The sequence below is a fragment of the Micropterus salmoides genome, unplaced genomic scaffold (assembly GCF_014851395.1).
Source record: "Micropterus salmoides isolate LMB-PRFRI ecotype aquatic unplaced genomic scaffold, ASM1485139v1 Ms_hic_scaffold_10, whole genome shotgun sequence".
Taxonomy (NCBI): Eukaryota; Metazoa; Chordata; class Actinopteri; order Centrarchiformes; family Centrarchidae; genus Micropterus; species Micropterus salmoides.
Genome location: NW_024040041.1, coordinates 18,388,330 through 18,400,469, shown reverse-complemented (window position 1 = coordinate 18,400,469; position 12,140 = coordinate 18,388,330). Strand labels below are relative to the sequence as shown.

The 12,140-nt window shown below is 42.0% G+C and overlaps 1 protein-coding gene across 5 annotated transcripts in view; it reads left to right on the top strand.

Moving 5' to 3' along the window:
• The window catches only part of sun1 (Sad1 and UNC84 domain containing 1), a 32,133-nt gene that overhangs the window by 18,219 nt on the left and 1,774 nt on the right, over positions 1 to 12,140 (top strand). For 4 of the 5 annotated variants that reach the window (XM_038700421.1, XM_038700416.1, XM_038700413.1 and 1 more), the window contains 20 exons: positions 72 to 257; positions 1,220 to 1,473; positions 2,588 to 2,860; positions 3,009 to 3,143; positions 3,580 to 3,708; positions 4,483 to 4,566; positions 5,425 to 5,535; positions 5,675 to 5,794; positions 5,932 to 6,025; positions 6,610 to 6,668; positions 7,228 to 7,430; positions 7,535 to 7,810; positions 7,908 to 8,000; positions 9,018 to 9,109; positions 9,241 to 9,385; positions 9,506 to 9,820; positions 9,965 to 10,049; positions 10,894 to 11,009; positions 11,712 to 11,879; positions 11,984 to 12,076. In XM_038700421.1, coding sequence (XP_038556349.1) covers positions 145 to 257; positions 1,220 to 1,473; positions 2,588 to 2,860; positions 3,009 to 3,143; positions 3,580 to 3,708; positions 4,483 to 4,566; positions 5,425 to 5,535; positions 5,675 to 5,794; positions 5,932 to 6,025; positions 6,610 to 6,668; positions 7,228 to 7,430; positions 7,535 to 7,810; positions 7,908 to 8,000; positions 9,018 to 9,109; positions 9,241 to 9,385; positions 9,506 to 9,820; positions 9,965 to 10,049; positions 10,894 to 11,009; positions 11,712 to 11,879; positions 11,984 to 12,076 — 2,958 coding nt within the window. In that variant the 5' untranslated portion in view covers positions 72 to 144. The remainder of the gene's footprint in view (positions 1 to 71; positions 258 to 1,219; positions 1,474 to 2,587; positions 2,861 to 3,008; positions 3,144 to 3,579; positions 3,709 to 4,482; positions 4,567 to 5,424; positions 5,536 to 5,674; positions 5,795 to 5,931; positions 6,026 to 6,609; positions 6,669 to 7,227; positions 7,431 to 7,534; positions 7,811 to 7,907; positions 8,001 to 9,017; positions 9,110 to 9,240; positions 9,386 to 9,505; positions 9,821 to 9,964; positions 10,050 to 10,893; positions 11,010 to 11,711; positions 11,880 to 11,983; positions 12,077 to 12,140) is intronic. The other variant, XM_038700419.1, reaches the window with a different exon arrangement.

Sequence of the window (12,140 nt, the reverse complement as noted above, 5' to 3'; positions counted from 1 at the left end):
CCCCCGCTTTCTAACTTTCCCACTCTTTCTGCTCCCCTCTTCCCTCGTTTCCTCCCTCCTGTCTCCCGCAGCTCCAGCTACTCCACGGCAGCATTAGAGTTTGAGAAGGCGCACCAGATTGGCGCTGTGTACGAGTCGCCCAGGATGTCACGGCGGAGCCTGCGTCTACAGACCAGTGCCGGTCACTATGGCAACGAGAGCCTGGCTGATTACTCCCAGAACCGCAACAGCTACACGAGCACCAGGAGAGAGTCACGGTGAGACTAGCAATGGATACTGACGCTCTCACGTCAGCTTACCAGAGAGTATCAGTAAATGTCATTTCATCGTTTTCATCCATTTATGTCTGTCTGAGCGTGACGCTACCGTACCAACCCTTTTGTGTGACGCATTTCCATTAACTGCCACAGCAGCTGTTAAGACCGCAAGCGTGTTGAGGTTTATCAGAGCTCACTGGGACACGCTTGATTAATGAGGACATCCCATGGTTCACACAAGTACATAGTTTGATTGAGCTTGAGATGTTTTGTTGGTTTTATTTAATTCCCACTTAATAAAAAAAAATAAGTAGGATCAACCATACAGTGTTGGTTACATTGAGATGCTGGCAAAAAACAGCAACACATGAATGAGGAGCTAAGAGGAGAAACACAACTAATAAAGCAATTAGATTAAGAAGCATGGAGCTCTACGGTACATAAGAGACACAACATGCATTGGTTTGAAACCTTTCTGCCGGTTACTTTTTGTTTTTTTTAAGGAAGAGAACATATTTTTCAAAATCATTGATAAAAAGATATGAAGTTTAAATTTATGTTGACAATGTCAGATGCAATATCATTCTTAGAAGTGCCATTAAGAAGAACAGATATTTGATGTGTGACAACCTTCTGCATAGTGTAATGATAATATTTATTAATATTTGTTCATTAATGCCGTCCTAAAAACCAGCCTAGAGGCGCATTACTGTCTACAGCTAGTCTGATGTTGGATACACACCCTTGCTTCAAAGCTTTGTGTATCCAGTGTGGGTTATCAGTGTGGTTTATGTGGGACACAGTGTCCTCCTACCTGGTGCCCCGTGAACGGCCATAAACGTGGGTACTGGCACAGACGCAACTCTGCATATCTTTCTAGTGTTCTCAACATGCCTCTGTCACTCTCATATACATGCAGCAAAACTCACACCTCTTCGTGTTTCCTGTCTCTGCCCTCCCAGGACGGTGCGGAGCAGAAAGCAGCAGTCCGGTTCCAGCAACCTGTCTTTATCCCTGAGCCAAGCCGCCACGCCGAGGAAAACCCTCTCCTTCTCTGCTGTTAATACACCGGTTAACAGCAGCAGCAGCTGCGTCACTCAGGAAAGCAACACAGCGTCTGATGCCTCTTTGCTCACCTCCATCATGGATCAGCCCGATCTGAGACAGCGCACCATCACCACAACCACAACCACCACTTCTGTGGATGGACACTGGGGTCAGTTGTTGAAAATATAGATTCCATCGCAAATTACACATTGGATTTAAGCATCTTTCTACCATGCAGGATATATAACTTTATATAACTAAGTTTCCCTCTGACAATGAGTGAATTACCTAATTTTAAAGTTGTATTTAGTGAGTGAGTTGTTCTTGTTGTCAGTAGACATGGGTCTACATTTCCAGGTGAGAGTTTTTTGAGTGATTCCTTCAGCCGCTATCAAAAAGCAAGCATGACTTATTCAGTCTCTCTTTGGGCTATCTGGCGTTGTTGACCTAACATTTGCGGTAAAATTAAACTGTTGGAAGAAAAGGCACTGTATATGTGAAAAAATAATATTCAGTGGAAGTAAAAACACACAGCTGGAATAGTAAATAATAATAATACGTTAAATATTAGTTTTGGTTATAACCTACAGTATGTGGTCAATATAGTAAACAGTTAAGGAAATTAACTACGTACAATAACTGAAGTACTGTTTAACTTGATTTCTGAGTTATTTGTACTTGGATAAAACTTTAATTTTGCACTACTTTATTCTTATATTCCACTTTATTTCAAAGGGAACTATTGTACCTTCTGCTCCTCTTGGGCAGTTAGTTACTTTGCAGTTAAGGATTTCAAAAACCTAGGTGCATGTCAAATGCCCAATGTTATGTTATGTTGTTATGTAATATGTTAAAGCACCGAAGTTATATAAAATGAGTAAGATAAACTCTGTCAGTCGGTTTCAACATAAAAATGCAGTTTATATGTTGCTGCTGCATTAATAACACGAAGAAGAAGAATCCAATGGTAAGATATATAATAATGTAACACTGACAGAGTGCATTTTTTCTAAATAGTGAGTACATTTACTTTTATACTATTTACATGTATCAAAGTATTTTGAAATTGTAATATTGCCACGTTTACCCTAAGTAAAGTATCCTTAATACTTTTCTCATCATTGTAGAAATTTACTGCTCCTCTGTGTAACTCTGACAGTGAGTTTCTTCCAAGTGAAGCAAAAACATACATACTTAGTAATGTCTTTGCACTAACACTTATGAATACAATAATAAAGAATTAATGAGTCTTACTTATCTGCGTGCATGCTGCTCTCGCTCAGGGAGGAGCTCCGGTGCCGAACACAGTTCATCAAGTGTCAACGGCGATACCAGTGCGTCAAAGTCCCACACCTCGCTTGCCAACGGTTACATCTGCAAAGACTGCTCTTTTCACTCTCAGAAGATGGACTCCATTATCACACGGTCGTCATCATCTTCATCGTCATCATCTCAGGCTGCAGAAGCTTGCTCGGACGCCCTCTTCTCCTCCTCCACCACCTCGTCACCATTCACAAGCATATACTCCAGGGACAGGAGTCGAAGGAACAAGACAGGTGAGAAACTGCTGACTGCTGTTCTTCCTCACTGCTGTCATGCTGAAGGTTAAAAGTATTGGAGCTGGACAGTGAAAGGCCAGTATGTTCATATCTTAATGAAGTTGTGATAATGAAGAATTTAATTGGTAGTGATGTCTCTCTACAGGTGTCCTGGTGTCTATGACTAACACATGTATACGCTACAGCAAGCGAGCCCTGGCCCCCATAGTGTCCTTAGTCAGCCTGCTCTTCAACAGTGTGCTCTGGCTTGGCTCGAGGGCCAAGAGCTCTCCAGGAAAAGGTATACAAGAGTCGGCCATTCTTTTCATCCATTACCCATCATTATCTATTTTTCCTCTTCTGTCTTTTGCTATGGTAATTTTTCCTGAGTCGCTCGGCTCAAAGTGAGAGTTTCAGTGATCTTGAGGAAAAACTGACTTCAGGCAGATCATTTGAAATCACCACTTCCTGTTGGTTTCTGCCTGAGCAGGCTTCTCCTCAGAACGCTTAATGTTTCTGGCTGAGTCATGGTGTCTTTCTATTTCACATGAAACTTTATTACCTTTCCTCTTAGCGGGCTTTCCAAAGTTTCCTGTTGTTTTTCTCTCAGGTGTCTTAAGGGGATTTTTCTATTATTCACTTTCCCCTCATCCTCTCAACCTTATTGTATTATTTATATTTGCCTCGACTGTGCGTTTTCACTAACAGTGATTGTGCGGGCCTGGGTGTGTCACCAGGTGTCCTTGCTTCGTTTTCGGACTTGATGAGACGAGCAGTGTCCTCCAGTATGTCCCAACTTTGGCTGTTTAAGGAGACCACTCTCCACAGGGTGATGGGCAGCAGGGCTAACGGCTATGAAGGACAAGGTACCAGCTGTTACTACAAAGGGCAGAGGTTAAGGGTCACAGCTCCTGACCTCTTCTGCTGCTCTTCTATTAATAAACTTTCTTGTCGCCATTTTTCTCCCCTCTAAGCCCTTATTTTTCTTGTTTAAGGAGAAAGAAGCCTCATGTTAAGATAAATATGTAGTTGAAGGATCTCTTTACCTTCTCTCTCCATCCAGCCTTCACTTTCACACAGCTGCTTTCTATTTCTGAAGAAGGAAGTATACTAGAAACAAAATTGTACACACCCCAAAACACCATTGCCTAATTTTGGACAAAGCTATCACATGACGAGTAGCCTTTTTTTAACGTCTGACCGTAAGTTCACATGAAATGAAGAATCGAGCTGAACTCAAAAGACTTCCTGACTCCTCTCTTATTGGTAACTCTGCACACCACATCTGAGGAGCTTAAAAATTGCAGTCAGTAAACAAAATTCGAGTTTATCAGCAGTTTCAATTTGTACATTGTCAGTTTTATTTCTAGTATACCACTGGTTCTTTTCACAGCTGCAGAAGAAGAAAATGGGTTTCACCACATTTCTTTATTCTTGTTTCTAGCAGTCATCACCTTGTATCTCCTTATCTGTTTTCATGCAGCTCTATTCTCGTTTCCTACACTAGGGCCTAGAGCTCCTCTGCCGTCTCATTGGTGACATGTGCATTTACGCATCTTCATCATCCATCATTCATTTGTCATTTTCTCACGCAGCGCAGTTTTTGTTATGTAAATAAACGTGTTGTGCGTGTGTTGCAGCTCACTCAAGTTTCTGTGGAAGCATGAATGTGAAGGGCCTGGTGACTGAAGATGCTTCACATCTTAATCTCAATGGTTCCCTGTGTAAGCAGACACGCACACAACACAAACACAACACACACACACACACACACACACACACACACGTTCTCCCTAAACTCATTTTCCTGCATGATTGACAATCAAGTTAATTATATGCGTGACCTGTGTTAGCAGAGGTTGTGTGAACTGCTTAAAACCATTCAGCAGCCTGTTGACAGATGTGATCTGCAGATGCTTCTGTTTCAGTCAAGTTAGTCCTTCAAACCCATTTCAAGGAACCGGTTTAGCGATGATCACTCCAGACATAAATAAAAAGTTTAAGTTACCGAGCTGCTTGTTTTTAGTCTTATTTTAGTTTTTATTTTGCAAAAACGGTATAAAAACAGATGACAGAGGATAAACAGATATGAGGTCAAAGAGTGGATGTTTCAATAAATTAAGGGATAAATAAAATAAATCCAAAAACACATGAAACTAAAATAAATAAAACATGAAAAAGAAAACTAAGATGTCCAGAATAGAAGTAAGGCTAACATTGGGTTTGAATGGTGAAGACCACTTTTTCTGCACAACACTTGTAAAATTACTCACTAAAATAAACAATGTTACAGTGAAGTGAAAGTTACATAAAAGCATTTTTCATTCACGAGATTCAACAAGGCGTGTTTTCATACATTTAGTTGTGCATGTCTTCACACACAGTATATTGTATTTTTTTTATTATATACATATGATTTAGTGTTGCTGATTAATTTTATATTTTAATTTCTTTCCTATTTGCTGAATGTTATTACTGTTTAAGTTTTTATGTGTGTAAGCCATCGTAATGTCATTCATTTACCCATCATTTTGTTTCTGTGTTTTCTGTTTGCCTGCTGTCCATCATTTCGGCATACAAAGGCGATGACTGTAAAGGGAAGCAGCATTCTGAGACAAACACCGTCCTCCTCACACAGTCCTCCAGGCCTCAGCGCCTGGTGGGGGCACTGTGGAGCGTCCTAGCTTACACAGGTTAACCAGCATGCCACTTTTGTTGATGACAGCCTGTAAATATACTGTTACAGGGATATGTTTAGTACTCCTATGTTTATAACTCAACCACTCGGGCTGTAGTTAATCATTTAAAATGTCTTTCCCCTTGTCCTCCCAGGTTACTGCCTCCTCCAGCCAGGTTACTGTGCGGCGAGAGCAGGCAAAGCGTTGGTAACAGGGGCTGGGACAGTGGTGCAGAGACTGCTCTCGTTGTTGTGGATGCTTGTAGCAGCTCCAGGTTGGTGGCCTTTTTTTTTACCTTCTTAGAAATATGTTTGTCTGTTCTGCATCTTTCTTGGGCAACATGGTCTGATCGTGTTCTCATTCTCTGTCTATATGTGTTTATTTTTATTTATACTTATTCAATCTGCCCAGTCAAGGCAGGCAGGGGGGTTCTGTTGTTTCTTGCAACAGGATGGTACCAGCTGGTGTGTCTCATGTCTCTGCTCAACGTCTTCTTTCTGACACGGTAAGAACACTTCCCCTGTTCTCTTTCTGAACCTTCAGGTTTTGCAACATACAGATTTTACATTTTTTTTACAATTACTTTTGATATATTTTTTATTAGACTTACAGTCACAGAAACACAACTCCAAATGAATGCTAATGTTGTTCTGTAAGTCCTGGATGTTTAAAGAAGCAACAGTCTACTAACAAAATCACTATTGGAACTGCATACGGTGGTATTTTGTCATTGTTGTTGTTTCCGCTGCCCCCAAGTGGGTGCATAAGTCCGTTATTTCTGGTCCAAAACGGATGATTTTCTGCATCATTAAGATTTAATTTTTGCTTTGACAAGGTGAATCTGCTGGTAGTTTATTCTCATTCGAATATGTAATTAATCTAAAGCTATATATTTAAAAAGTTTTACACTCTTTGTTCATTTATACCTCTAGTAAAGACACATTTTTAGAGCTGACAGCAGTCATGATGGAATGATTTACCTTGTGTCTTGAAGTACTGCATATTGATTTAGGAACAGTGCCTGTTTTTCCTTTGAGGAGTTTTGACAGTTGTGTTTTTATCTGACGGGTGTGTGACTCTGCGTTTCAGATGCCTTCCCAAACTCTGGAGGCTCCTGCTGCTCCTTCTGCCCTTTTTGCTCCTCCTCGGTGAGTTTGAGTGCTCTCACAGGTGTAACCCATTTAGTGAGCACATACATAGAAAAATCTGTCTGTAGTGAAGCAGTAGATGTCCTAATCAGCACGCATCCCCAGAGAATGATGCATATCCAGTACCAGATTCAGGTCAACCTCTGTGGGCTTCTAGAGAGTTACTCCACTCTGTGGTTCAGCGCTGATCACACATATTTACACAGCAGCAAAACACAAACACATTCATGCATTTATTCTTTGGCTATTCTTTGAACTGTTCCATAATTTACATACCTGTAGTGTTGTTATTACTGTTATTATTGCAGTTACAGTGTAGGATATTTAGATTGAAGGAAACATATTGCTTTACATTAAATGTTAATGTTCTGGATATCTTGTGTGGTACACATTTACCCACAATTCAGCCTGTTTTTTATCTGTGATTTTGAGTAAAAATTTAAGTACATTTCTAAAGAGGCTGAACAAACTTTATCCATACATTGGAGTTTGTTATGAGTGACCAACTGGCAGGTGAGCGCAGTTTAACCGTAGCTTTCTTTCTTTCGTCTGTATGCAGCTTTATGGTGGTGGGGTCCGTCCACTGCTGCCCTGCTTGCCTACCTTCCAGCATTGAACCTAACCGAGTGGCGTCCTGCGTCTCCCTTCACCCTCCTGTCTAACTTGGTGCCAGCTTCTGCTCCAGTTCCTGCGTCTGTCCCCGTCGCTCCGCCAGAAACTCCGGTGGAGCAAACCCCAGCCACCCCAGTGTCACAGGCACCAGTAAGACACAGCGATAAAACAATGCATCATTACATGACGCATGTTGCAGTTCTAGTATTTTACGACTTAAGACATTTTGTAATGTTTACTACTTCGTTCTTCAGTCGGTGCTTCCCCCTGTGGTGGTCTCTGGTGTGGACTTAGAAAGACTGGAACGAGTGGAGCGACAGCTAGCCTTGCTCTGGGAACAAGTCCAGCAGGGTGACCGAAAGCAGGAGCAGCGACACGGAGACATTTTGGGTCTCTACAGTACCCTGAAGGAGCATCTCCACACTCAGACCGACAGGGAGAGCCTGGGACTGTGGGTGTCCTCCCTGCTGGAGCAGAGACTGGGCGTTTTGCGGGGAGAGCTAGAGCAGGAGAACGCACACAGAGCACAGGTAGGGAGGAGAGGATAACTGACTTACAAAAGTTATGTTTTGATAAAAAAGCTGACCTGTATCTCACTTTTTTTCTCTTTATCTCTGCTCCATACAGAGTGCAGAGCAGCAGAAACAGCACCAAGAGAGTCAGGCAACACGGCTGGCTGATTTAGAATTGCTGCTGAGCACTCTGGCTGCCAAAACTGAGGTATGTACAGCAGATTCACGATGTGTCCACTGAGGAAACACATGAGGAAATGTGGCAAGACAGCTTTGTCTTACATTTTTTATTAGTTATATTAATATTTGCTATTCTAAATGTCTAATTGTCACTTACTTATAAAAATACATTAAAACAGTCAAAATTATAAATAAAAGCAAAACTGAGTAGATAAATCATAAAAGCAAGCAAGCACGGGAGTATAATACATAAGAAAGTACAGAATGTAAGAGTAGAGGTCAAATGGTAAACATTAACAAGGGACACACAACACAGGCAGTCAAACACAGCCTGGAGTCTAATTATTAACTGACAAAAAAACCTTGTATAGTTTATAATGGAAGAAAGGAAGTGCTGCATGGGCTCTGGTGGCTGATCAATCAAAACAAGAACAGAGGTATGAAGGCAGATCTGGTTGTTTTTGACCGTATTTGCCTGATAACAGTGAGAATCGTCAACTGGTTACACCACGTTTCTATCTTCAGTCTGACTTTACCTACTCTAACTATTCTCCTTGGGGGAAGGGGAAACGATTTTTCCTAACCAATCACTAGAGACTTATGTATCCGCCTGACTCTAAATTAATTTAAAGTCGACAATGATGAGCAGACATGCTAACACACTGGTTTTGCCAGGGTTAAAAGCTGAGCAAAGTAAAAACAGACAACCTACTTCTAAATGATCTATAACAGCCCTGATAACAGCTTCTATCTTGTATAAAGCGGACATTCTCATAGCGCTTATTGGATAATTACATTATCCAGTGAGCGGCGCTGTCCGCTGTTTCGTGTCATGATGCCAGATCATTCAACTAGGTGGAGTGGACGGATTCAAAGGTCTGGACAGGCAAAGTCTGTATACTAAGAAACAGTGGTGCTCTGTCAAATATCTGATCTTGGGAAGATCGCATTGTTACCATTTATATGGTTTTTCAGAAATGTTAAAGAGAAAGTTTGTATTTTCTGTGCTATCACCAGAAATCCTTATACATGATCTGTGTTGTAGGAGGTGCAACAGAAGCAACAGCATTATGAGCACGAGAAGCAGGAAAAAGAGAAGGAGGTTGTCACCTCAGCGGCAGACACAGTTCCTGTCAGGTACGAAAACCAGGATATCGACCTCAAATCCACATGTTATCTTTCTTTTTTTTTCTATGTGCCATTGACATTTGGTGAGCATGTTGTTTAAGATTCTGGCAGCTCACATGTAGACTTTGTCTTGCACTCAGTGTGGGTGTGAAGCAGGAGGACCATGATGCTCTGCTAGTGGAGGTGCAGAGACTTGAGGCGGAGCTGGGCAGAATCAGACAGGATCTGCAGGGTGTTGTGGGATGCAAGGGCAAGTGTGAGCAGCTGGAAACACTGCAGGAGACAGTGAGTAACACAAATATTCACTTCTATGCTTTTACTGTGATGTCAATTATTAAGATTTTAAGACACCCGGTTTCCATTACATTTCTTTATTCATTAGATTTCTGTGTATGCCTTTTCTAGATATCAGCACAGGTGTCGTCCCAGGTCCGTAAGGAGTTGCAGGCTCTGTTCTTCGGCAGTGGTGGGTCAGGAGAGGCGCAGGGAGAGGTGCCCGAGTCGCTGATCCACTGGCTGTCCCAGCGCTATGTGAGCACACCCGACCTGCAGGCGTTGCTGGCCTCACTGGAGATGAGCATCCTGAGAAATGTGTCCATGCAGATGGAGCTTAACCGGGCCCAAACCCTGGGTGAGGTAGAGTCCCAAGCCAAGACCATCGTTCAGACAGTAACCGGGACTGTCCAGCACTCTGTTGCTGCTGAGGGACTGACAGAAGAGGTAATGAACGCACACTGTCAGCATCATCACTGTTGACTTCATCTTAATCACATAATCTAAGCTGAGCTCTTGAAAGTGTTGGTTTGCCATGTGCCTGTGGTTCTTCTTTAACCTGAACTATTGTGTTGTGGTCTCTTCCCCCAGCAAGTGAAGCTGATTGTCCAAAACGCTTTAAGGCTCTACTCCCAGGATCGAACAGGCCAGGTGGACTACGCCCTGGAGTCTGGAGGTAAGAAAGAAGCCTCCCATTGACGCAGTACCTGTCCATCCTGTACTCTAATGTATGTATGTTTCTTACATAATGAGAGTGCAGGCATTAGCCAGGCTCGAGGACAACAGGGTATTAATTTCAAAAGCTCAGACTCTATTGTCATGTGTGTTACTGAGCAGTGTGTTGACCTACATGGGAGCGTCACTTCACAGAAGGCGTTGGGCATTGAGACATTCTGGTAGCCTAGTAGTTGAGCCATTCCCCATATAATCGCAACCACCCTGGTTTGATTTGGGCTGGGGACCTTAAGGCAAAGTGTGTGCTTTCCTAAACAAACAGACATTTGGATGCTAGGAAAGGAGCTATTGAGATGGACCAAATGATGAGGAAACATCAGCAAACATGAGGAATATTTCACAACACTCTCTGCACAAGTATCTTACGTTGAGGAGTACAAAGACAAAGAGCAGACTTTTTTGCCTGAGTCTCTCTCCTTATAAGTGAAGCCAACAGTCGAAGGCCATAATGCACTAGAACTGTGTGTCTATGTAAGGACATGGTGTCCAACTAAACTGTTGACAGATGGCTTTAAGGATGAAAATGTTGAATTCAACAAATGTAAACTCAAACCAAAAACATCTCTCACAAAATAAAATCCCAAAGTTGTCCTACAGCTGCCTTGAAAAGTGAAACTGTACACCAAGCCCCGTGCAGTATGATTCACCCTCAATCCCAACATTTTATACTCTACAATCATTTTAAAGTATATCAGTAGTTATCTGATATTAAATGCAACCTTGATGTTATTCATGCCCATGGAAATTAAGTAAAAAGCGTAATTACTGTCTCTGTGTGTTTTCAGGGGGAAGCATCCTTAGCACTCGCTGCTCTGAGACATACGAGACCAAGACGGCCCTCATGAGTCTGTTTGGCCTGCCACTCTGGTACTTCTCCCAGTCGCCACGTGTTGTAATCCAGGTGAGCCTCACCATGAGAGCAATGTCTATTTTACTCATTATGTGAAGTTAGTTAGTTAAAAGATAGGTTCACAATTTTTGTTTAAGTCTGTCTTAAAACAATTGTGAGGTGTCCATATGAATATTGAAATAGCTTTTTTTCTTGCTATAATCTTTACTCCTGTTCATACTGGGGACCTTCTTACTACACTTTCTATATAAGTGATGGGGGACAAAAGGTATTATGAGACTTGGGTTAGACAAACCAAGTGGAAGTCCAAAGTCTTTTTAGTACAATATTCCCTTTTCATGTCCCTCCACCTCAGCTCAGCAGGGAGACGCACAAAAAAGATTAACTTTGGAAGACATCCACTTGATTTGTCTAACTCACTGTCTGCTGACTACTGCTGCTAAAACCTCATACAGAGATTAACTTTAGAATATATTTTCACACAGAACGTTATTTTAATGACCAGTATGAACAGCAGGAATGATTACAGCATGCAAAACCTGTTAAATGTTCATAAGCACCTGACTATTGTTTTAAGTAAACTTGCGAACCTATCCTTTAAGCTTACTATAATAAGGGTTAAGATCTATGGGGCAATTCTTATTTGGCTGATTAACTAGAGAATTCATTCAACTATTATTTAATGATTAGTGGAAACACTCAGTCACAAGTCTGCTGTTATGAAACTTATTTTGGCATGTCTCCCCTCCTCAGCCTGATGTGTACCCAGGTAACTGCTGGGCATTCAAAGGCTCTCAGGGCTACTTGGTGATCCGGTTGTCCCTGAGGATCCTGCCCACGTCCTTCTGCGTGGAGCACATCCCCAAGGCCCTGTCCCCAACTGGAAACATCACCAGCGCCCCACAGAACTTCACTGTTTTTGTAAGAAACATACTAACATATGAAGCCTTACAATTGGAAGCATGTGAAGCAGTGAAAGCATGAGAGATGAATGTCTATTTTCCCTTGGGTTTGTTTGTGTGCAGGGTCTAGATGATGAGTACCAGGAAGAAGGGAAGTTGCTGGGGAACTACGTATACCAGGAAGATGGGGAGTCACTGCAAACCTTTCCTGTTATGGTAACTTAAGACGCACTTCCCAAAATGTTAGAAATAAAAATCAGTTCATTGTCTGCCAGTGTGT